The following is a 26,492-nucleotide window of genomic DNA, read 5'->3' as shown; positions in this document are numbered from 1 at the left end:
ATGTAAAACCTTTCTTGGGGCTGAAGTAGTGTGAATGCTCCATACAGTCAAGCCTTCTAGATAAGAGTTTTTCTATTGTTTGAGCCATTTTTTTTTTTTTTTACTGAAGTTGGATAGACATGCTAATGTTACCAAGTTTGATTGCCTAATAGGGGAAAAGCTCTTCTCTTGAAGTGAGTATCTTCATTTTTTTCTCAGTGTAGACTTGAGCAATTATAGTAATTTTATTGAACCTTAACAGCTGGCTTCCACTTGCCATTATTGATTTAAGCCTAGTTCCTTTCTTGATGAACAATGATTACATATTAATTGTGTAATGCTGTTTGAATATTACATCATTTAAATACCAGTCATTGCAGAAATGACACATTTAAGTACAATAAATAATAAAATCCTATCTACAAAGAAAGAAGTAGCTTCTGAAATACAAATGAAGACAAGAATGTGTTACGTCTATACAGATGCGTTGTTTCATTGATGTATATGCACTTTGCTTTAAACTCTGAAGGTATTCCTCAGGAATACTACTTAGACAGAAATGGATTGAATCTCTTCTGACAATTGAATGGAATTTCATTCACTGCACAAAACGCAGCTTCTTGAAACAGCAAGGGGGAAGTTGGGAAAGCAGTTTCAAAAGTCACCTCAGCTCAGAGGATTCTGGCCCCTGTAAGGCTGCAAGGCTGAAGTGCAAAAGGTTTTAAAATGCTTTTGAAGAGTGTGCAGCCTAACTTATTGCAACTTAGCCATTTTATTTGACAACAGAGAGAGCTCTGCTCTGTACTAGATAATTATGAAGACATTAAGCACACAACCTCTGTTGTGCATTTAACAGTCATTTGGTGTATCTTGATTGTTACGCTGACTTTTTTTTTCATTGGGCCCATAAACATTGTCATGGTGATATGTAATTATTAGGAGGTACAAACTAATACAGAGAAATACATCGGGAATGGATCAGGGCTTTAGGTGCCATTAACTGGCATTGCTCATTTCGTTTCCAGTGAGCTGTGTTAGTATTTTTCTGGACAAGGATCAAACACGGTATTTCTATTCAGCTTGAACTTAATACTGCTCTCCAGTCTTTACTCACCTTGTTTTTTTTCCCCTCTCTCTCTAGAATCCCAGGTATTATTACCACTGTTGCTATTGATATCATTCCTGTCACTAGCAGCAAGAAGTTCTGTAAAAGATGTCGACTCTGTCAGATATTCTGGGAAATAAGCCTGTTGCCTTGCTAGTCTTATCCCCTGTTGTCTCTGATCCTGAGTAATTATGCTTTTAAGGCCAAAGTTGAAATGCTTCCACTCCTCTCCCTCCCCCCCCTTCTCATATAATCCTTTCAATGATTTCCTTGGTCTCTGCAGGTGGTGTACTTCACAGCTACGTTCCCCTACGTAGTTCTCATCATCCTTCTTATAAGAGGTGTAACTCTACCTGGAGCTGGAGCTGGAATCTGGTACTTCATCACACCCAAGTGGGAGAAGCTAATTGATGCTATGGTGGGCTTATTATTGCAATTATAACTCCTGATGGCATGAATAACTCATACAGACTTCTCACTTAGTGTCTGTTGCAAGCGTTTGCTGTGTGCAGAGGCAGTGCATCTGTGCAGTCCTGTTCTTCACCTCTATGGAGTGCTGTTACAGTGGATGTTTGTCATTTGTCTGCACATACCTTTTATAATGTATGTTGTTATAGATATGGTATTTACTTCATATTTAATATTTCACCTGAATCTCTCAGACTAAGCGCATTTGGAAAATGGGGAATTAAAAAGGAGGTACAGATTTTCATGTGCTGGTGTCTGAGTGGATGCTGCTTTGATTTGAGCAAATGTGTGAGGTTTTTAATAGGTAACATAATAAGCCTGTCTGCGTTTGTCTAGAAAATTCTTTAGAGATGCTGAGAATATAATGCAGTTTTGAAGACTGACTGCGAGACACGAAACAAAATCAAATTATACAAGGTACTCTAACACCTCTTCCCTCAACAGCTGTGATCATTGTACTACCTGTATTATAAGAAATAATGTTACTTTCTGTGTAGTACAGGACAGAATTAAGGAATTTGGTACCCGGCTTTGCTCTTTAGGAAGGATTGACTTGTATGAATGCTTCAGCTCTGCTTTCTCATTCATGATTTCCACTGAATTCTAAGAAGCTGCTTGTTGCCAATTAAACCGGTAAAACACGCTACAAAAATACACATGATTTGTATTGGTGTAGACATGAATCCACACATGGCTCACAGACTTGCATGAAATGGCGCAGAAGCACTTGGCTGCCTAAATTTTATTCTCAGTTGTCCCAAGGCTGGAGACTGAATTGAAGCCTGAGCTGGAACTTGGAATTCAGACTCTGTTCTGTAGAAAAAGTAACTTTTAGAAACATCTCAGGAAATCTGTCCTAAGAAATTCCTTCCTCTGTCAATAGCAGTGGGGAATTTTGCAACTCTTAATGTCCTTATCTCTTTAAATAGCAGGTATTTAGGTATTTTAACCCTTTGGTGATAGAGTATTAAATCTTTAGCAAACAATATAGACTTTATGCGTTAAGTACGAGCATTTTTGGATTCCTGGGGTGCAAAAATGCATGTGAGAAGTGTTGCCTTTTGCAAAATGGGGCTATCTGTACACACTAGGTGTGTAACCCTAGGTAAGTGTTGAAGAATATTCAAGTGGACTTCTGCTTTTAAATTTCTCTGCAGTGTAACAGAAATTAATAGCTGTATATTACATGCAGCCAGGTGAAGTGTTGACTCCTTACTGGCTGGTGTCTTTTGAAGTAGTGTTCAAGTAGTACCTTCAAACTCGTTAGTGTGCACAGGAACACCTGAATTTTGTGCATATATGTCCAGCTCCATTTCTGCACTACATACTTTGATGGAAAATCAGAACTTGTAGGAAAGCCTGTAAATAGAAATACCAGTGCTTGGAACATTTTGAAAATTTTTCATAAATAAGACCAGTTCCTTGGAAATTCTAGTCAGTTCAGAAATGTTTTATCTAAATGCATTTAAGGCTTTAAAGAACCACCAATATCAAGCAGTATGGAACAAGCAGTACTTTCTTTTTACATTATTTATTTGAAATGTTATATATTTTTAGAGAGAGACTTGGCTGAGTGTGTGTTGTCTTCAGAACGGAGGAAATAAGGCCCAGTCTGAATGGCCCTACCTTATACTATGCTATTTGATGTACATCTCACGACAGAAATTTACCCTAATTGGAATGTAATGTCACTCATAAGTAGTACATTCAACAGTGCTGAGTTTCTTGCTTTTATCAAGAAGATAATGTAACTGTTGGATAAACCATCAGTGCCCAATGCAAGTTTTTCCTCTTGATTTGTATTTCCTTCGAGCTTATTTAGACTGATATGTAACAAGTAACACATTGTGTTGAATGGCAAAGGTAATATCATTTTACTTTGGGTGAACAAGAAGAGTACCCCTAATCAAATGGACACTGTATTTCAGGGCAGGATTTCACTTGTAAATACTATTTTATTTACATCCATTTCTCTAAAAATTATTTCACCAGTTAACAGGATTAACTGTTTGCAAGTTAATCCCCAACAGCAACAATTAGTGTTACCGGTCTTTCTAATTCTTCTTCCTGAAGCCAATGTTATTTACTCTCCTCTCTTTCTTACTTAGGTTTGGAAGGATGCTGCCACTCAGATTTTCTTCTCCTTATCTGCAGCGTGGGGAGGTCTAATCACTCTCTCTTCTTACAACAAATTCCATAATAATTGCTACAGGTATGTAAGAGTGAAATCCACAAGTCTTACTAAAAGAGTCTTGTCCAAAAATGCCAACATTTTCCAGCTTGCAGCAGTCAGGTTTGGAATGCTCACCTCTGTCTTTTTTTCTTTTTTCTTCTTTTAAATTTTATATATATATATATATATATATATATATATATATATATAATTTTCTTTTTTTTTTTTTTTTTTCTCGGTCCTAATCTACTAGTCTCACGATGAGCCTTAGCCTTATTATAGTCCCTGTTGACTCTTCATGTTCAGAATTGGCAGTTTTAGCTTGAAAGCCAATTTGGGAAGCTGTCAGCAGCTGTGAGCAACATTATGAAACCACAACAGTTGGCAATGTCTGCTGAAGAACAACCAATACGTTGAATAAGCTGATGTTGGCTGTTGTTGTACATGCATGAGTTCAACATGCGATTTCTGTATGTGATTCTCATATTTTTAATTGTTTTACACGTGTGAATGTATTTCAGGTTGTAAAATTCAAAATCAGGTTTATTTGAAATCAGTGAAATTTATTTTTGCAAGTAAAGTCATTTCACTAGTGGCATAGTACATATTTTCAACAAGAAGTGTGCCAGATGAATATCTGCAGACAGGGAAAAAAAAAAAACAACAAAAGCAAGCGACAATAGCAGAAAGTTTAACTGATGTTTTGCAGTCTTTAGAGTAGGTCTTGTTTCTATTGAAGCAAACCTTCATTGACTCCTGTGCAAGGATGCATGTGCTGATTCAGGACAGCATGTGTTGCTGGCTAGGCAGGGACTGTCTAATGGTGTGCTTAAATACTTCCCTGAATCAAGGGGAGCAATTTAAGAGCAGCATGGGCTCCTTGATATACAGGATATTGATATCCTATCAATATCCTGTAAGTTCTAGGTATTGTATACAGAACATATACCTAGGTACCTTGAAAAAAAAACAAAAGCAAAAAAGGTGGTTCCAGATTTTAAAAAGGAAGTCCAAAAATATTTGCTACTAGTTTTCAAAACTAATTTTCAAAAGTACTTGAATATACCTTAAAATATGGATAAGTAAAAGCATTGTGTATTGTTACTCCCACCTAATTGTCTTTTGTGTACTACTTCTGAAAATGCTTGTCCTGTGCTTTGATTTTTTTGGTGATGAATGGATACATTCAGAATATCAGGGCAAAAAGTGGGATAGGTGTTATGCTATTTTGCTGCCTGAATTGAACAATGTTTTGTGGCATTTGAAAATGCTAATGACAAATTTGAATGAAATATGTGGTAATGAAATTGAAAAATAATATTATGCTTTTAACGCCGAAATTGTGATTTACTTATGTTAGAGAGGATGGGGAGACTGAAGCAGAAATAATTAGAAAAGCTTAATTACTTCTAATATGGTTAATTTTGCAACACATCTTGAATACTGAAATGAAGCTTGACTATTTTGTCCCATTTCGATTTTTATATCCATTACATTTTAATCTGGCAAATAGTATTTCAGTTTTCAGTTACATATCCAATTTAAATGTCATCAGATAATCTGCAGTTGCAGTGAATTTATATACATTCATTGCATAACATGCACCTAAAATACTTGCTTAAAACTTACCTGGGCTTTGGAAGAAGATTAACCCATAATGATTCTAAACAATATTCTTTTTTTTTTTTTTTTTCTTATAAGCCTGAAGAATTAACCTAATCATTCCTGTTGAGGGATACTCTGTTAGCTTCCAGTAGCTTGCCAGCTCAGTGAGCTTCTTAACAGCTTTTCAGATTGTATTTCATTCTGTTCCTGACAAAGAAATAGCAGTAGGAATAAGCATTTGTAGCCAAGTTTGAAAAGCACTTAAAGCAAGCGACTTTTGTTCCTCAGCCCTAGTAGTTCAAGGGGTGTTTTTTTGGGGAAAAAAAAATAAAAATCCTAGAACGAATGCAGTAATTATGGACACAGACAATGATGGCTGGTTTCCTGTCATGTCACGTGGACTTAACCATGATAGCATGGCATTCAGATATGGATTTCTTGAGATTCCCATCCCAACAACAATCACCGAGGGCTGAACCTCTACAGATGGGCAGGTGCTGTAGGGTACAGAAAGCTTTACCCTGAATGTTGTGTGTAGAAAAATAAAGGACAAAAAATATTTTACCTGAGCAACGGTGGTTAGTCCATATGTAACGTAGTGAGCAGATGGCCACCTTAGGTATAAAGCACTCCATTACAAACTGTGTTGTCATTGCTGCTGTCTTCAGAGATTCCAAGAGCAGAAATACTCTGTGTCTTCTTTAACCCGTGGCTTCCTTTATGGCATGTGAATGATGGAAACTTGAACATCTGATATCTGGTGGTGGTGTGAAGACTTCTGCTGTCTCCAACCGGCATCATATTCACCTGATAAGTGTAAAATTTGCCTTTGTCAGTGTTCCCACAGAATATGTGCACGTATGTGAGAGACGTTTGAAACTGTCCTACCCCCTTGTGTGTATTACAAACAAGGTGATTATGTCTATGTGTTTTCTTTACAGGGACACATTGATAGTCACATGTACCAACAGTGCCACAAGTATATTTGCAGGCTTTGTCATCTTCTCAGTTATTGGCTTCATGGCAAATGAGCTCAAAGTGAATATCGAAGCTGTTGCAGACCAAGGTAGGGTACACTGCCGTTTCATTTCTCATACCCGATTCTGAAGTGCAGGCACCTGGTGGCACCCTCATTATTAATGATGTTGGTGGTAGAGGTGGGAATAGAGGCTTCAAAGTGCAGTGGCTTAGTAAACCCCTTGTGTGCATCTCGATCCAGGAGAAGGTACAGTACTCAGTGTTACTGCGAAGACAAGATACTACTTGGGGCCTCCTTATCACTCATTTGGTAAGAGAAAAAGCAAGATGAGACACATTTCAAATCTTTATGTAAATAAATGATTGGAGTGAGATGTCTCTTTCACATAGTATAAGCAATCGCTGGGTTCCTCATTTGTCTCTGCTGCTGCCTTGTTAGGTCCTGTTCAAGGTAAAAGTTATTCTTGATGGGAGAAATCTTGGATGAGACAGTGCTGGGCTTTGCAATGTGGGGGTAGGAGAAGTACAGCCTGAGATGTGGATCGAGCCTCTGAACTGTGGGGAGCAAGGAGATGCCTCTACAGGGAAATTAAAAATTCCTGCAGAACTGTTACTGTACCGGAGCAGATGAGAACGCCTTAATGAAGTGAGACGGTTAGAAATGGGGATCCGTAATGCCTTAATGGGTTCAGCTAAATGTGGGCAAGAAGAACATGACGGATGGAAGAATTGGTGCCGTCATGTATGATGTGCTATGAAGCAGCAGGAGATAGGAAGGGTAACTGTTGAGAGAAGCTTAAAGAATTGTAAAAATCTGGTGGAATTATGTAGGGGTAAATATTACCCTAGTTCAGTTCTGTTTCCTGTGAAATGTACAGTACATCGACTCTAAACCAACCCCAATCTTCTTGATGGTTTCAGACTTGGTTAAAAAGATAAGTTTGTGATACTTCTGGAATAACGTACGTTTTTTCACTTCCCCACCACAGCCATTTCTGTATACACATGAGGGTATTAAGTATCGTATTGTAGCCTTCGGCACAGATACAGCCATTTCCAAGCACTGAAGGAAAGGGTTTAAAAGATGGAAGGCTTTCCATGCTATCCCCCAGTTCCCTGCAGTAGCACAGAGTAAAAGGAGGCTTTGAACTGGAGGAAGGACGGAGAGTTCAAAAACTGAATGTCACATACAGGAGGTGACATTTATACACGAGGTGTTCTGCTGTCTTTGTTAATGTGAAGACACCCAATGTTCTTCTGACATGTTTGTTGTGTGCTTAAATTCAGTGCCCCAAGGTGCTACACCGTTGGGTTTGAAAAACTCTGTGAGTTAGCTAAGGGTCAGTCTTCATCTGATAGTTCTGTTAAGCTTTTCTTGGCTACATGTCATTTGAATCCAGTTTTGTGACAGGGCTGTAAGACTGGTTTTATTGCTGTATGCTGTCTTACCAGCTTTCTAGTTAGTGTATCTGCTTTTCACATCCTCACAAAATGCTAGTGCTCTTTTGTTAAAGATGCACAAAATAACTGTTTGCCAGCAGTTTTGCTCTTACAAATGATGTTCTGAGAGCTTTATTATGCACCAGAGGAAGCGTTCACCTCCCAGTTGACCAGGCAGTAGAACATGTCAGGATATCCCTTTTTGTACTTGAGAGCTTTGAAGGTTACAGATGACCAGCTTTTCCTCTAGGCAACACAGAAGGGAACACAGTTCTGTCCCACACACTCAAAAAACAGGCTATATAATTTGTTTCTGGCTTAGCATGGTAGCATGGGTTTGCCCTCGTCTTCTTGCATTCTGACTTTACAACTGCTCTTCCCTCTAAGGGGCTCCAAAAAGACACTAGATGAGGAATCACTTCACAGGAGCAAATCCCATCAGTTCAATGGTGAGAGGAGAGGGAGGCATGACACAAGGGCAAATATATCCATCTCTGCTGTATGCATTGCTGTTGGTTAGGAACAAATCATTTCCTGAAATCTAGAAGGTTCCAAAGGAAAAAAGGGTCAGAAGGCACCTTGACACCCAAGTTCTGTGCTATGATTCAGTATAAGGGCTACATAAAAAATGAAATGGGGAAGTGGAATGAGTATATAGGGAAGTGACCTTGAATTGTTTTGGTATTTTTGGTGAGCCTTTCAAAATGATTATGACTGCAGAGCAACTTAAGCCAGCCTCTGTTCAAGAGCTGCAACAGAATTTATCTAATGAGCGTTTAAGTGGAAGGCGCAAGGGTTTTTTAGGAGCACCAAGGAAATATGACCTGAGCAAGTGCAAACCACAGAAGCAAGATCTGGGGTGACCTAGCAAATATGCAATCGTTTTTCTCCATGTAATTGATGGGAAAGAAACAAAGCAAGACAAACAAAAAACAACAACAAGAAAACAAACTAAAGGAGTATTTGGGGTGCAGAATAGGAAGAGAGGGAGAGTTAGTATTTCAAAATATTTCTTATGCATTTGGTTTTAAAAAATGGACATCTGCATTTTTGCCTGTGTTGCATGAATGTGGTTCTCATTTGTATTTATTGTTGAGTTATTTGTTCCTCTAGAAGTCCACTGACAGAAGAAATAAAGGGCAGCCATTGGGAGTAATTGTTTCCTACAAAATTCAGAAGTCAGCTATTTCTGAACACCTTATTTATCAGGTGCTTTTATACCGTGTGTCAGAAGTATCCTCAGAATCTTCAATGCCTTGCAGAAGGCATTTGGGATGCACTGAAATGGATCACAAAAAGAGCAGAAGCTGTCTGAAGTGCTGACGACGCTTAGCAGTGTAGTCTGGTAGTGTAAAAAACTTCTGAAGAAAATAAGTTTCATTTTTGGTGTATTCATCTCTTCACGCTTTTTTATTCTGGTCTAGCTCTCAAAATTATTTAGATAGGTGTCTGGTTTTGCTCTCTTGTGATTATGCAGTCTTGATTCTTTCCTTTTACTTTGCTAGGAAAATCCATGTTAGAAGGCCAGATGCTTCAGGAATAATGTTTCCATTAAATTTTTTGTTTTAGACTGTGTGTCCATAATGAAAAAAAAAGAAAAAGCACTGAAGTCCAAACCCCACAGCGCAGTCAGATTATTTTAAGGAGAGCTGTGCTTGGGTGAAGCTGCAGTGGGAACTCTGAAGGGACTACAGAGGAGGGATAGAGAAACTTAGCTGGTAGGGGTGGTTGAGGAAACATTTGGTTCAGCTGGTTCATCTCCCTGGGGATGGCATATTATTTAGTGCAGTAGTTTGCCAACCCTTTTCTGTTGAGTGCTTGCTGGTGGTCTTTGAGTGAGTGACTAGTCACAGGCTGGAGCTCTCTGTTCCCAGCTGTTTCAGCAGATGTTCGAGGGAATGTGGAAAAAGCTGTCACAAGCCAATCTTATTGTAGGGCTGTCAGTTGATCTGTAAAACCCTGTTCATGCTGTTGAAAATTGTTTCACAATGGTGATGTTGCCCTACACTCTGTGATAGGTGGAAATAAAATTTAGTCTCATGATAGAAAATTGCACAGTAGGAAGAGTGAAAATAAGGAAAAAATGCAGACTGAGTTAGCATATTGAATTAGCAGAGTTAAGAAGCTGACTTAGCAAGAGGGGAAAATAACCTAGTCCCTCCCTATCTTTTTTTTTTTTTTTTTTAAAGTTTTCTTTCTTTTCACAGAAGGAGAAAATAGCAAAAACTGTGGTGATACATAATCTGCCTTCAGACATCCAAAAACTTGAATGAAATGGTTAATGGACTGGGGAAGGGATTTAATTTTATTTTTTCCTCCCTAAAATATTAAACTGAAATACTGTGTATTATTTTCAGTTAGAACTTTGCTTTCAGAAAAATAAAAAAAATACTGATGAAAAAAATGAGCCGCTTCAAAGAGGCAATGTGTTTTGGTTCTACTCTCACAGTTGAATTAAGAATATGCCACAATTGAAAGGCTTTAGTGATTGGAAAATCACTAAAAATTCGAGGTCATTTGCCTTTTCCATTTCAGCACATGCAAAACCTTGGGAGTTTTCCTGGCTTTAATAGACATATGTGAGGAGTTAATTCCTGCAGAAGTCCCTGAAGATGACCGGGGTGGAAGCCAGACTCCCTGCACCTGTTTGCATGTGCTTGGATGCTACCAGGCATGTGATACTTTAGAAAGTTATCAGGCGCCAAGATGGAGAGATTGCAATTTCATATTCTGTAATTAAACTTTTCCTAAAAGCGTGATTAATGGGAAATCATTATTTCAAGGCTTAATTTGAACTTGTAAATGCAGGAAGCTACTGCAAACAGAGCCTTTATCTCTAATAGTCAAGAAGAAATCTTTAATCAAGAGATGAAAGAACACGTTCATGAATACAAAATTTTCTCCCGTGCACCATCCTCTTTTGAAAAGCCATTTTTCTGGAGCACGTTTTAAAGACAGAACAGCACTGAGCCATACACCATGTTATTTTTTACACTGTTGTTAAATTTAATATTAGTCTTTCGTTCAGAAGAAACTCCTTCAAAAGTTAACCTGTGGAGATTATTTTGTATGCTGCTAAAACTGCATTTTTTTTTTTTCCATTATGTGAGAAAGCAACAGGTCTCCCTTGAACAGAAACAGCATGGGGAGCTGCAGGAAATCAGATTCAGTAATCTGGATTAGAAATGGCCAGGACAGGGTGAGCTCGGATCCCCCCTTCTTGTGGCACAGGTCATAGAACCAGCACAACTTCTTTCTCATTTATATCTTGCCTGAAGGGAAATACCCTTCAGAGCATTTTACGCGGGCACTCCTTCAGCAGGGATAAATAGAGAAGTGTCATGCACTGCAATGCTACGATCAAATTCCTGCAATGTTTTCTCCCCGGCAAATCTAAGCATACTTCTGAAAATAATTTTTCTTGAAAGCCAATAAAAATTGTAGTCTAAGATACCAACTAACAGAGAAAGCAAAACTCACAGTTATAAAAATAAACACAAACCACAACTCCTTATTCTTTCTGCTGTGTTACCTTATCTTTTTTTTTTTTTTTTTAGTAGTTATTACTATTATATTATAATACTATTGTATTTTTATATTACTACTATATTATAATACTATTATATTTTTTTTGGTAATTATTACCACGTGCCAAGATATTAGCTCTGTGCATGCATTATATTCTCTCTTGCTCACTTGGCTGTGTGCTGCTGCTGAGTTAGAGAAGAGCATTTTCTTTTCCAGTACTGAGGTAGGGATGATTGCTGTGCTGGTCTGAGGCCAGCTGACAGGGACAGTGGTAGGAATTAGATGGCAGAGCAGGAAAGAACAACCACAGTGCAAGATTTTGTTTGTTATTTGGATCAGGGTATTAATCTACTGGTTAAATGTGTATTCTGCAACATGGAAATGGGAAGTGTAGAAGGGTTTTGAACCTTACAGCCAAATTAGATATTAATTGTGTAATGTTAAATCTTGTGATGGATAAATCTTACTGTAAATAACAGAGACTTAATGTGATCATTTTTACTTCTAACAAGCATAGTAATAGAGCATTATATATGGAAACATGAGTTTTCACATCTCCCTTTTTTACCCATATATTTTTTTTCTGTATAGTCAATGATGTTAATGCAATAAAATATATCACAGCCTTTATTTTTATTGTTTCCAGGTCCTGGAATTGCTTTCGTGGTTTACCCGGAAGCCTTAACTAGGCTTCCACTTTCTCCGTTCTGGGCTATAATTTTCTTTTTGATGCTTCTGACACTTGGATTGGACACGATGGTAAAACTGCTTTCATTTCCTGTTCTTTTCTTGTTGCTTCTTCTATTTATTGGTTCTGAGGATCATGAGATTGCTCACAATTTTCCATGTGGTCAGTGAAGTGGTTTGTAAAGAGAGGACTGAATTAAGGCAATCAATACCAAAAAGATGTGTGGGAAGCTTTGGCGTTGGCATCTGAGCATTTTAACACCCAGGATTCTTAATCCCGTCTCACTTTGCAGTATACCCAGCTGGACCATTTCATTTACATTGCGTGCTGAAATTAATCTTTCTGTTTCGTCTTTCAGTTTGCTACTATCGAGACTATAGTGACCTCTGTTTCAGATGAATTTCCAAAATACTTACGTACGCACAAGGCACTATTCACTCTTGGGTGCTGCATTTCCTTTTTCATCATGGGATTTCCTATGATCACTCAGGTAACGATACTGTCTTTGAGAATCACTTTCTGTCCCCCGTCCCCCTCTGGTGGCCATTCTCTTCCCTTGCAAGAAGCAGTTGCAAAATAGTAAGCTGAATTGCACTGAATGAGTGAAGAAACCAGCTGAGTTTGAAAGCTCTTTTTTTGTGTGTGTGGACACTCTGGCTGAGATCTATTTAATAGATTTGGTTGCTCAAATCTTTCTGAAAATCTGAGTCTCTTAAAATTGATCCTTAGTCAAACGTCTCCAAAATAGTCGTATAAATTAGGTATCCACATTTTACAAAAGTTCATACATCGTCTAAACCTGCACAATAATTTTGGGTGTTTTCCTTCATAGGTACAGAGGGGATATTAACTGATAGTCCTGGAAAAGTGTGGAGTTAATAATGAAATTGTCATCTATCATTGATAGTCAATGCTGTCTTTTTTTCTTCTAGTTCCTCCACCACTGTAAATACTTAGCAATTTCAAGAGGATGTGCACAGACTCTATTTTAGTCTTTTCATCATCCATTTTTTCTGCCTTTGTCTTTCTTTGTCTCACCTCGTCACCTACCAGCCCAACTTTGCGGTTCCAAAGCCTAGGATGGATTCACTCCTTCCTTCACTTGACTGAAGAAGATTAGACAATCATTCAGCCAGAAGGAGGCAACAACACTGTGGCTTGAGCCTCTGTCCCATCAATGCCTGATGTGTACTTGGGGACAGAGTCTTGTGTCCTGCTCCTGTCCATTTTGCCTACCTTAGTGCTAGCTAGAGGATAGGGATATGGGGACATATGTAGAGAGAGGTGCCAGATATACCTCATAAGTAATGTTTCTTTTTTCCTTTTTTTTTTTCTTTAGGGTGGAATGTATATGTTACAGCTCGTGGACACTTATGCAGCTTCTTATTCTCTTGTCATCATAGCCATCTTTGAGCTTGTTGGAGTTTCCTATATTTATGGTAAGAATGGATAATGTTATTGGACCACCTATGTCAAAGTAGCATTTTAGCATATGGTCAAGTAGATGGTATCTTGCAAAGGTGTAATGTTTCTTTTTAGTTTTTCTTTTTTACTAAAAAAACTGAGAATCCAGAAACACGATTTTGAATGGAAGCATAATGGGACTTCATTGCTATAAGATTTCTTTAAATGCATATATTCAAAAGACCCTTTTACACAGCCTCAAGTCCTTTTTCAATCAGTAGCTTAAAGCCGATGTTTTAAGAGTATATGAACATTCTTAGCAAATACTAAACATTGACAAAACATTTAGTGACACTTAGCCAGGAGCTCTTTGACACTTTTTTTATTTTCCACGTACATGGCCAGTTTTTCCTTTAGCCGATCTCTACAGCACAAAGTCAAGACTACGCACTGCACTGCTACTCAGTGATTCATTATGCACAGTGGTAACTGTAGTTACATCAATCCATGTTGACATACATGGAATTTTTAGGAGGACACTCAACTATTGGAAAGCAGTACAATTACTTTGATGCCACTGTAGCTGCATCAGCTGGTATTAATTGGTGACTGTTCCCAAACTCACTCAGTGCTTTAAGGAAATTGATTCTCGGAAATGTGTGATCTCAGATGATAGTAGTAGGAAATAATATGGTGATCTCCTTACGTAACACATTATTAATTTATGTCTGGAGTATGTTGGTGTCACTTAAGACTTGCCTTCAAAAGTGAAAGAAGTTCTGAGCCTTGGTGTTAGAGAAAACAAACATAAAGCTGTCTCTGCTGTTGCTATGGCCAGAAATGAACGTTATGTTTTCTATCAGCTAATTTTAAACAATCCTGAGGTTTTTTGTTGAAGATATTTACGTATCAGGATGATCTTAGGCCTTAGTCCTTTGTGCTAGATACTTATATCTATTGATGCTGTGGAGTCTACTCTAATATAAATGTATGAAAAATCAAGCATAACTCAAAACATGCAACATCTACTGCTCTTGCTTGAGGAATGAATACATGAAAAGGACAGGCAACCCATCCTTTCCCATTATCTCAAATTTTATGGAAATGCAGTAGTGTATTTTATCTCTGGTGATATCCAATCCAGTGAGCGGGCTCAAATGGTTGTAAAGGTACCTCAGGTACGACCTAGGGAGAGAATGTTACAAAACAATGAAAAAGATCAAAACAGAAAGCAAAAAAATATATAGTTTAGACCATTCGCATTTTGGTTGATTTAATTGCTTTTTGTTTTGTTTAGGTCCCTGAAATATAAGTATTTTAATTAGAGATGGGTTTAGAAGTGTAATCTCTGAGTGAGATGATATTGCTAACAGCTGTCAGCTTTACATTCAAACAGTCTACTCAAAGGACCTGAGTGTAATGCTTTGAGATATCTCCTGAAGTGAAGAGAGAGACTTTTGGGGATTATAGAGCAGAAAGACTGGTCTGGAAATTGCTGCTGGCAAGTTGCATTGCTTTTCTGTTCTTCAGTTTCCATGAAGATAGGCACAATTGTCCCATTCCTTCCTCCCAGTTTCCAGGAGGCTTAGCATTTACCTGTTCTGTGAAAATATCACGGGGCAGGTGTTCTCTGATGGATTAGGTTGGTTACTGTTCTGACCAGTTTCCCAGCGTGCTTAAAATTAATGCTGTTCTGTAAGGGATGGTGAGTGGGAATGCTCAGGAAGAGTTAAGGGTTTGGGATGTATTTATTTATTTTTCTCCTTCCTACTTCTCCATTTGCTGACAGCATGCCTGAACAATGCTGTTCTAAAAGCACTTGATGTCACTCTTCTTTGGCAGCGTTGTCAATAGCGTTGTTTAGTCTATGTCAAAACGATCACTCCCTCTAAGCCATTGCCATCATGGTACAAGGTAAAAATTACTTGCATAAAATATTGTTAAATAGCTCAAAAGCGATCTGTGGAATTGCTTTGTTCTGCATATTCTTAAATAAGTATGAAGATAAATAGGAAGACTCTATTCCTCCTCTGAACACTGAGTGGCAGAATAACTACAAACCTGCCCTTACGAAACAACTTTTTATTAGATTTACAAACAAAATTGCTCTGGGTAGTGCCCTGTTTGTCCAACACATTCAATATTGCTTAAAATACGAATTTGAATGAAAACCTTAACATAATACAGAAGAGTTACAGTACTGCTAAGGAGGGACTGGAGTGGAGGAGTTTTTTTAATTACGTATTACTTTAAAATGATCAGATGTGGCAAAGATTTGATGAATTGCAAATCACTGTCTCTGTGCTTTGTGTACCAGCTGATTGTTAATCAACAGATGTCAGTCAAGTCTTTGATCTAAATGATTTCAAAGATTATTACCTGGAATTAACCTTTTGTCACACTAAAGAGCTTCGACTCTCAGCACGAAAAATGAAGGATTTATTTTACAGTCATTATCCACTTGACTAATGCATCATAGCTACTTCTACCATATTAAATCTATATACAGCTTGTATATTTGTGATTTGCATGTTGCAAATACAAATGAAGCTGTTGCTCTTGTTCTATTCTTTCAAGCAGTGCTTAAAATTGGTATCATATATTTTCAAGCTCAGACAATTGCTTGTTTTACACTCCACTGACACCTTTCTCCGTACGCTTGTACTCTTCGTAGCAAGCAGGTTGGCATAATAGTGGCAGGCGCTTTTATGATGAAATAAATCTGTCTTTGGCTCTTGTTACATGTTCCGCTTGCTGAGCTGGTTGAGATTTTTAAATTAAAAAGAGGCACACTTGGTTATTTTCTTGCAATCACTTATTTTTCAGTAGAGTCAGTGCTACATTATCCAGTCAAATGCAGTTCTTTATTTCACATGCTGCTATAGATGTTTATTCTCCGATTGTTTAGATTATGATGTATGATTGGTAAAGAATAGCTTACAGCTCTGGGTATTAATTTAATCATCAGCATAATTCCCACTGCTGCATTCTGCAACGCAAAGCTAAATACAGAGATCTTTGTGCTTGAGTGAAACACCGTAGGAAACTGCTTGAAATTGAAAATGCATTACCTTAACTTTATTTGTGCTCCTTCTAGACCTGTTTTTTGACAGTCTGTTGTTGGGAAGGTTCGTCATCAGAGTGAGTGGTAATGGCTGCAGTGTATATGTAGAGAGTATGTTAGTAATTCTCAATGTTTTACCTGTGGCAGAATATTGAAGTAGATGTCTGTCTTAGCTTGCATTCCACTTTTTAATGGATTTTATATCTGCCGCACTTTGAATGCATCATCCTACCTTTGAGAGTGGAAACTGAAATACGGAATATCACATTGTTTATTTACCAAAGTCATTCAACAGGCTTGACTGATCTGAGAGGGAAACCAGATGCACTAAGATTTAATCAGTGTTTTATTAACTGAAGCATCCTTTGGATTTTTCTGTGGAACTTCTGAACCTGCTTTCAATCATTCACTGAGAAATAGATGCCTACTGTGTAATCTCTGTATCTGTTTACATACATTTGGTTCATGAACTGCTAATATTTAAAAATACCTGAAGCTCAATATCTGCCAACATTTCCAAGAACGAACTATCTTTTCTTTTGGAGTTTCAGACAAATCTGTGCAGATCTGCACAGAACTTGCTCAAATTTTGAAGGCAGAAGGCCATCCAGTGAGGTATACCTCTGTTGCAGCAACAGCAAGAAGGGACACTGAGGGGTGGGAGCGGGAAGAAGTATCATAGTCCCTTTGGATTAATTTTCTGATCTCATACCCACTGTAGGTTGTACTTCTTCCCCCAAATGCAGATCTTGCAATACCACCTTATTGTTTAACTTTGGGATGTTTCTCATCTATTTCTTAAAATAGCACAGTTCTTAGCTTTTTTCTTGCATGATATCTGCCTGTGCTGGTTTACTCTGTGCTCACCCCTCAAGCTCAGTTCTAGGGCTGTCCTAGCACCACAAAGCCCTGTTGTTTTCTTAAAGGTGCATTGGAAGATGCTGAACATGGCGTCGTTGCTACTTTTTATGTGGTGGTTCATCAATTCTTAATTCTTAGAACAGTCAGGTGGATAGTTTCGTTTCTTTTCCGTATCAACAGAAAGGCTTCAAAATTAGGTGGATCAAGCCTGGGGATTATCCCTTCTTAAGTTCAGCAGCTGCAGTGACTGACTATAAGGGCATTAAGAACATAAAGCGGTTTATTACTTCTCTTCCGAGTATTTCCTCCCTTATTGAATGACTTCTCCTGAATATTTAAGCTCCATCCCTGTCTCCACATCACACAAGTTAGATGAAAGGCTGTAGTATAATGCTGTGTAAAATCTAAATGGCAGAGACAATCACCTGCTTTATCAAATAAAATTGGGCTGGGTTTGGAATATTTGTGTGACGGGCGAGCTCAGCCTTGGGCCCCAGACTTGCCGCTTCTCATCACTGTTAGAAAAGCTGGAGCAGGCTTCCATTTCATTTTTATTACTTTTGGGGAAATCACTAATGGATATGCTAGTGAGTAGGGGCCACTGACCTAAACAGCTATGCAGAGGAAGACTGAAACGTAGGCTGTCTTTTGTTAGGTGGGCAGTGGCAGCAGCGGGGCTAGCATGCCTTCTCCAGTCACATGGCGTAAATAAGGAGCTAACTGCAGAAATGGCTGAAATAGCATTTTCCGATCTTGTGCATTTTATTAACTCCAATAACTACACAGGTACAATCAATACAATAATGGGAAGAATTAACATGTCAGTCAATCCATTCAATCAAATAATATTAGATAAAACTTTAAATATTTATTGGTGCTCTCTAATAGTTCTAAGTATTGCTTAAACATCCGTTGAAAAATAACAGGACACTATCATTTCCAACGTTAAGTGATATAATCATACTCTAGTCACACAGTTGGTATAAAGAAACTCAGATATTGCCTTTGCTGACACAGGTATGCAGCTGCCAGTTTTTAATGGCCATGTATAGTGTATGTACGTCATAAATAGTTTATTTTAAAATTAATAAGGGTTTTCTTTCCAGTGAAATAGAACAAAGATGCATAGAATTGCAGCTAACCAGCATGTGCTATCAGTACCTCAGTCTGAGATGTACTCAGTATGTAATACATTTAATTTCTGTGTAAAAGATTGTCATGTTTATTTTTACTTTTACTCCACAGGAAGTAAATATTTTATCCGAATGGTTCCCAATATAACGGTGTCATTTGTTACTTTGTGGTTAGATCTTTCATTGAAGTTTTCAACAAACACATCAGGATTTGTTATTGTAATTAGACACAAGAAAAATCACAAAAGCTGTGTTGCAAATTGCAGCTGTTTGCTTTGACCCCCCTAATTGCATTTACGTTCGCTGCTTACAGGATTGCAAAGATTTTGTGAAGATATAGAAATGATGATTGGATTCCAGCCAAGTAAATTCTGGCGAGTCTGTTGGGCATTCGTGACCCCTACTATCTTAACAGTAAGCAAAGACATTGTGATGTCTTCTTCTAAGATGATGTTGTTGTTTCTTGGATGGCTGTGATGTTTCTGAATGGTAGTAATGACCTCTTGGGTACACGTACATGGATAGACATGCATTTGCACATTTTCTTGCATGTTTGTAGTGGATAAAATAGAGCTTAAGTTATGACATTTTGGTAGAGAGGGACAGTAAGTTTCCAAATGCTGTTGTTGTAGTCTTTCCCTGCCTGTACAAAATGCTGGGATGGTGTGCCATTGCGTGCCTGCAGTTTTTGATTGTTCTGTACATGTCTGTATGTAATATTTGTGCGTGTATTTATTATATACAGTTCTATTTGCACACACGCTTAAATACGTGAGGAGGGAGAGACACATTGACATATAATCTTCCTTTCTCTTCTCAGGTTGAATCATATAATCCTAGTTAGGGAAAAACATCTTACGGACTCGTTTAACTGATCTAAGAGATGTGCTTTGAAAAATGTGTGTAGCAATGTGAGTGACGTGGTCTTACTTGCAAAGATGGAGCTATTTCTGCAGAGGTCGAAATATTTACGTGCTTGATAACGACCATAAATCATCCCCGCAGTTTCCTTGTTCTTCTTTTCCCCGTCCTTTTTCAGAAGGAGCTTTCCTTTCCCAAGGCCTGGGCCCGAGGCGGCCTGCAGCCGGCGGGGCCGGGCGGTGGCGCTGCGCCACTGCGGGAAGCGGCCGCGGCACTGGCACGGCCCGCAGGGACACAGCGGGGCGGAAAGCAGCAATAACGGGTGTATCAATGTGGGGTTAGATGTGTTATTTCCACATCGCAGTCTAGAATAATGCTTTACTTCACATCTAGAGCTCCACTGAATCTGAAAGAAGGCACGTTGTTGATTTTATCCAAGTACGTTTTCCTCAGGTCCGGTAGTCCTCGAAGTGTCACAGCCATGTGGTTCCCGTGTGGTGCTCTGACACAGCGTGCCCTTCACATTTCTAAATGCAGATACAGGCCTTGATTGCGTGCCATGTTGTGGCACTAGAATGATTCAGCTCTCACAGAAACCTCATTTTACAGGGAGTTATATTTCATACAGGTATTCATAGACCTAAATATGCAAGATAAGCACAAATACTAGAGCTCCTGCAAAGACTGGCATTTCAAAACAATGATGAATACAATGTCAGCTGGGTGAGGTAGAGAGGCAAAACAGTGACAGATTTTGTAGTTTAGTCATTTGTAGTCACTGTTCAGAGAAGTTGTGCCTCAGCGTAACGTGCTGGAAAGCTCCTGTGTGTGTGTGGTTCTTCAGCAGATCTTGTTGGAAGTTTTTACTTCAGGATAGCCATCTATCCTGAAACAAGCTGCTTGGATAGGTGCTTACTTCTTTCAAGTGTCATAATTTAAGAATGACGTAATTTCTTCTGAAAACTGAAAAAGGAATACCTGTGTGAAGGGACTGGTTTCTTTTGGTTAACTCAACAAGATCCTGAGTTGTGAGGGAAAGAAACTTCCTGTGCTGAGAAGAATTTCTCCAGCAGGCCTAATGCAGGCATGGTACCTTCCCGTGCAGATTTTCTTGACCAGTTCATTGTCATCACTCAAGTGCAGTGGTGTCGTGTGTGAAAAACAGATAGACCAACCTTACCTACGTATCGGTGACTGTTCTTTTATTTTGACAACATTTAGGTATAGTTTCTGGATCCATTTTTGAAAAGTTTGAAGGTGTAGCTCAGTTTAATCAATAGTATTAGCACAGTGTAAATGGGAACATATGTTTTCTTGAGGGTCTTGTTAAAATGGAGATGTGTGCACGTTTTTTTCTCTGATTTCTTCCAATGGCTGTTTTCAAGATACTGTCTTAGAACCATTGTTAGAGTTCTGAGGGGAATTATAAGGCTTTTCTGCAAATTACTTGGTTGCTTTACTGATCAGACTTGCACGCTTAGCTACTGCCAGTAATCACAACTAGGGAATAGGAAATTATGTTGTCTCTTACGGAAAGCAAATTTGGAAACCAAACGAGGTCCAGTCAAGCTTGCATGTTCTGTTGCTGTTCTCTCCAAGTGTAATATTTAGTGAACTTAGGATAAGAAATAATTTGAGACTGATCAGTCATAATTCAATTTTTGTGGAATGGAAATGGACAAAGCAAACCCGAGCAATACTTTTTTTTTTCTATTATGGCCTCTGTAAAGCTAATACTTGATACATTTGTATAGTCCAATATTAGACTTTCAATTACTCCCCATCTCTGGAAATAAAACTGATCATTTTATATATGCCTTCACCTAGCTATACTACTATAAATCTTCTGTGTGCAATTATTGTAAGCACAGGCATTTCCCAAAAGTTACTGAATTATGCACAAATGTAAGCAGATGTATTACTATTCATACTGTAAATGAAATGGACTAACTTAGCATAATCACATTAGGTAAAACTGCCAATAGACCATGTAATAAAGCCTGTTACTCTAGGGGCAAGATTCTAATTTCAATTCTTCTGCCATAAATGCGGTAATTTCTGTGGGGTTTTGCAGGATTTCCACAAAGCTCATTAGATTCAGTCTCAGACCTGTTTGTTACAGTTTCTGAGAGCACCCTGCCTAGGTGCGTGTACTTTTATCTATATTCCACGTAGAGCAGTTATGTGCGTGAATGCCTACCGAGTGCTGCAAAGCAGGTTTGTTTTCCTTACTCAAACATTTATTTTCCTTCCTTGTTTCCAGTTTATTCTTTGCTTCAGTTTTTACCAATGGGAACCGATGACTTACGGAGCTTACCACTACCCGGGCTGGTCCATGGTGCTTGGATGGCTGATGCTGGCCTGCTCGGTTATTTGGATCCCAGTTATGTTTGTGATAAAAATGCATCTAGCCCCGGGCAAATTTATTGAGGTAATTCTCGTGTCTTTTTCCTGCTCAAAAATATGGTCACGGGAGACTGTCTGTTTTATTTTACATTGATTTTTGTAATATTGAATGGCTAATGGTGCTAAGATTGCTTTCTGGTAAGCTGGTTATTGTGTTGCAAAAAGATGCTCGGTTGATTTAAAATGCAGACCTTCTATTCCCTATTCCTCAACAAAATGCTCCTAAATTGTTAAGTGATTGCTTTTATGAGAACTAGAAGGAGTCACAAATTTCATAAGCCCTGAAAATGGTGCCAGTGGAAGAAAGTTGTTTTCCTAGCTTAGCCAGCCTTTTTGCAAAGTCACACAGGGGGCGGGCATTACAGAAGGTTGTGCCGCTTCATGACATCCAAGAAAAAGAAAGATGAAAAGACATGCTCTACAGCTCAAACGAGTTATTATAAACCTTAGCTGACTGAATAAACTGTTCCTCTCTGGCACCTGGGCTTGAAAAACAAAAAAACAGGTGGCATTTTATTTTTGTGTTGTGGTATGTAGCAGGTCCCTGCTGCTTCCCCCCACCACTCCAAAAGCGTAGCGGTCCCCTTCTGCTCTGTTTCTCTGTGCCCAGCACTGCAGCTGCTGCCACCACCGCCTCTCCACAAGTGTTCCCGTCCTGCTGACTCCCCAGTTCCTTGTGGGCTGTAGAAGAGCGAAGTCTTTCCCATTTCCCATGCCAGCATTTCACTCCTTCGTTGCCTTCACCTTGTCATCTGAAGAAGCTCAGTGCTTTTGTTTGTGGCCTTAGAGGCTTTCTCAGTTGTGTCCTCTCCTCACTGCATGCTGCTTGTGCTGTTCCCTTCTTGGGATAAGGAACAGCCAGCCAGCTCCCCTTTTCATAGCCATTTTTGCAGTTCGGCTCTTCTGCAAAATCCATCGGGGCTGTTATACGCCGAAAAGATGGAAAGGAGAGAAAATGTACTAAAATAGAATAATCTCTTGGTCTCTCAATATGTCACGCTACAATGCCTAAGGGAGAAGATCGTGTTTTTCCATTTCATACGGAGCAAAGGAGTTTAATATTAAGTGGCAGGACACCCTGGGGAGAGCATCCAAGTACACAGTTGGCACTAGGCAACAAGGCCACTTGTCTAAAGGGCCTTTCAGCCCTTGTGTAGAAAACATTGGAGCGTATAGGGTAGGAAAGATAACTACTCCTACTGGAAATGAGCTAATATGAAATTAGACTTGCTTGTTCACAAGTCTCTCTCAGTGAGATAAATAGCTCTCCTTCAGATCTTCCAGTTTACCTGTGTGGGATGGGAGTATGTAATGCCTCAAAAAATCGGGTGCTTTATTTACTGTCCCTCCAGTAGTGCACCCAAAGAAACACCAAAAAGTCTGATCCCTTTTGAAGGGGCTTTTGCTGCAGTTATTTCATCCGTAGCCCAGTATTTTTTGAACACGGAGTCTGCTGCATAAAATTATTATGGTTGATCTGGGAGGTAAGGGTTGCAAACTGGCAATTAAACTGAGATTAAAATAACTGATAGAGAGGCCTGATTCACTTTATTAGGTAATAAACCTATAATTGTTCCCGCTTAAGTCATCAGAAATATGTTTTCTTTCCTTTTTATCTGTAAATAGCCAATCATATTATATATACAATAAAGAAATCAGTGGAAAGATGAGAAGATTTTGGATGTTTGCCAGATTAACATTCTTCTCTTTCTTTCTGCTGCAAGTAGAAGTGAAATAGTTTGTCATCTCAAAATTAAAATTTTTGTTCATTCATAGCATTGTACTACTTTTTGGTCGTTTGTATACTTCTGGGAAATATGCTAAACAGAAATCCAATTATTTTAATGCAGTTACCCACTGCTTAGGCGATTGGGCTAAGTAATTGTGCACATGTCCTTCAGCAAGTGAGCTTGGCAATCTGCAGCAGTAGGTCTGAGCTCCCCTCATATGGTGCGAGGGAGAATGTATAATTAAAATCTGGCCACTTTATCCTCTATTAATCTTGCAAACTTTGCGCAAAACAAACACTGAGCAGTGGAGCATTGCAGGGTCGTTGTCAATAACCTCAAATGAGCCTCCTCTTATTTCTTCCGCACTGTAATTCTGCTTTGTAACTTCAAATGAGACTCTTCTTTCTCTCTCTAACGTTGCAGCGACTCAAGTTGGTGTGCTCTCCACAGCCAGACTGGGGCCCGTTTTTAGCCAAGCACCGTGGTGAACGTTACATGAATATGATCGATCCACTGGGAACATCTTCCCTGGGACTTAAACTGCCAGTGAAGGATATAGAATTGGGGACCCAATGCTAATAATTATTACATTGGTGACAATAACATTGTCAGCCTTTTCAGCTATTTTTTCTTATTTATTTTCCTGCCATTTTTTCCTTTTTTTTTTTTCTCTTCTTTTTCCACAGTGCCTGAAAGTGGCTGCTTAGGAAAGTAAGACTGATTGTTGCATGCCATAGGGAGACCTAGCCAGACCACTTCCATGTGCAGGTGATGCTCGTTCTGTTTTGGGTGAAATAGCAAAAGCATGTTGCACGGTGGGTTACGTCCCAGTATTTTTCAGGTTATATGTAAATAAACAAAACCCAACAACTTTAAAGGAAATTGTGCAAAATTTGACCCGTTTCACACAAACATCCTTGTGACAGCCAAAGATGGGACTAGGATTTTGTTTTTGTTACCAATGTAATCAATGTAATCAAAGGGAAGTTCAGCTCTCAGATAGGATGGAAGTGAGCACAGGAGGAGATCGCCTGTAGCCCTGGTGTAAGTCCAGCATGAGGCTGTTGCAATAAGTGGAGTCACTTTGTCTACACTGACAGCAGGCGTTGACTCATTGTCACACAATTCTTGTCTGAAGTATGAATTATACTAACTTTGAGGACTTGCTGTCTAAACTAGCAGACACCCTTTAAATAGCATGCCAGTAGGCAATATGTGGGATCAGAAAAAAAAAAAAAAAAACAAAAAACAAAGTTTAGGAAAAAAAATCACTTGAGATTGGGGTAAACTGTATTTCAACCTAGAAGTGGTTTGGAAAGCATGCCAGACAGGATTGTGGGCATCAGTTGAAAGTACTGTCATACGTTTTTTTCTGCAATTTGATAGCTGTCATTTCCATTGGAAATGACTCAGTTACACCACGTGTCCAAAACCTGGCTCCGCTGGCAAACTGTATGTACTTGAAGTGCTACTGCGGTTTTACTCACTGAACTCCGATACTTTTGAACATAGCTTTCCTTGTTTCTCTGCTTTTGTTTACAGTATCTCCTCAAGAAGCCATCATATAATTTGTGCCTAACTTTGTATTCTTACAGTGATAAGTGTAGTCTGGTTACCACCTGACAACAGTTATTAGAAGTTAGATGTGCTATTCAGCCTTGTGACTCCCCATTCATTCTCCACTCTTTACGCAACCTTTAGATGTATTCTTCTCTTTCAACCAATGGGGAAATAGCAGAATCCCAGTTGTCTATATATTATATATATAACACGTAAATTTTTCCAACTGGTATTCCCTGGATTGTACATAGTTTCCTTTCTATGTTTTTCCATTTAGAACACCTTCATCACGTAGAAACAAAACAAAACAAAAAAACCCACAACAATTAACATCAACATGGATGCAGCATTAGATATACAAAATGCAAGGGCTGGAGGGAGAGGACAGTATGTTATACAGCCATGGTAACATTGAAGAGTTATAGGACATTCTAAATCATTACATTTTAGTCATCAGACGTAGCAATATGAATGTTAGACTCAAATAGTTGTTACTTACTGGGCAGAGTAAAAATAGAGCTTTTTAGGAATACATTTATTTATCTGAATAGAAAATTAGCCCATTTTATTGTAAATGCACTAGAATGAGGGAGAAAAATATATCTTCAATAATTGGCACAACTGTAACCTTTACGATCTTGTTAGATCCTATACATACAGATACGATATTTTTTACCAGTGATCAGTGTTCACGTAGTGTGTATTAGTGATGTTTTATGTCCCTATATCTTATCGACCAGTGTAGAGATGGTGAGCTTAGAGTAGTTTTAGCCTGTTTTCCTTCCCCACACATACTTGTAGTAGCCAATAAATGTTCTTTCCTTTCAGGGAACTGTTTCTATCCCGTTCTTTTGTCTGTCTGTCTGCATATTACAGGGTCTCAGGTAAATCCTCAGTTAATGTGTGTCTGTAGATCAGTAGCTGTGTTGTTTCATCCTGTTGAAGAAAACAAAGCAAAAACTAAACCTTAACGTAATACTTCCACAAATGAAATTATTTTCTGTGTGTGTATATATATATGTATATTAAATATATTAATCATTTTGCTGAACTTTCTCTTTCACGGGGCAATTAGTGTTGCCAATTATAGGCACTGCTGGAGACCTTTAATCCTCATGCAGGACAAGCGGAGTGCCGTCAGGGGTTGTCACTGAGTGAGACAAGCATGGATTTTGCCACAGTTTGGGCTGGCCCCCGAATCTCTGCCCCAGGGGCTCTGCCGCTCCTTGTCTCGAAGGGCAGCAAGATGGGACCCTTTTGTGAGCTTCTCTGCCTTAAAGATGTCACCCCCTTGTTTTGTCTTTGCCAGCTATTTTAATAAGGGTGTTACTATTCTTACTTCTGCCTCTTATTTTCCTGGCAGAGGCAGGTGTGAGAAGCCATACTCTGACACAATGGAAATTTGGCCCCCACATCTAATTGGGGCTGAGGGCATTCCTCTGGGTGAAGGAAGGAACCTAAGTCAGTGAGCAGTGGCAATTAGATGTTTTTGTCAGGATAAATAGCTTC

At 38.8% G+C, this 26,492-nt stretch overlaps 1 protein-coding gene across 1 annotated transcript in view; it reads left to right on the top strand.

The window, feature by feature from the left end:
• Positions 1–24,002, top strand: part of SLC6A5 (solute carrier family 6 member 5) — a gene marked incomplete at both ends in the record, with an annotated part of 29,526 nt that extends 5,524 nt beyond the window's left edge. Inside the window, 9 exons of the mRNA XM_084287645.1 lie at positions 1,368–1,502; positions 3,661–3,764; positions 6,272–6,396; positions 11,923–12,035; positions 12,323–12,454; positions 13,304–13,403; positions 18,740–18,840; positions 21,551–21,718; positions 23,847–24,002. Of these exons, the coding sequence (XP_084143771.1) occupies positions 1,368–1,502; positions 3,661–3,764; positions 6,272–6,396; positions 11,923–12,035; positions 12,323–12,454; positions 13,304–13,403; positions 18,740–18,840; positions 21,551–21,718; positions 23,847–24,002 (1,134 nt within the window). The remainder of the gene's footprint in view (positions 1–1,367; positions 1,503–3,660; positions 3,765–6,271; positions 6,397–11,922; positions 12,036–12,322; positions 12,455–13,303; positions 13,404–18,739; positions 18,841–21,550; positions 21,719–23,846) is intronic.
• Positions 24,003–26,492: the final 2,490 nt, after the last annotated feature.

Source organism: Netta rufina (assembly GCF_964035555.1).
Source record: "Netta rufina genome assembly, chromosome: 5".
Lineage (NCBI taxonomy): Eukaryota > Metazoa > Chordata > Aves > Anseriformes > Anatidae > Netta > Netta rufina.
The sequence above is the reverse complement of the archived record's forward strand: the minus strand, read 5'-3'. Positions and strand labels throughout refer to the sequence as shown.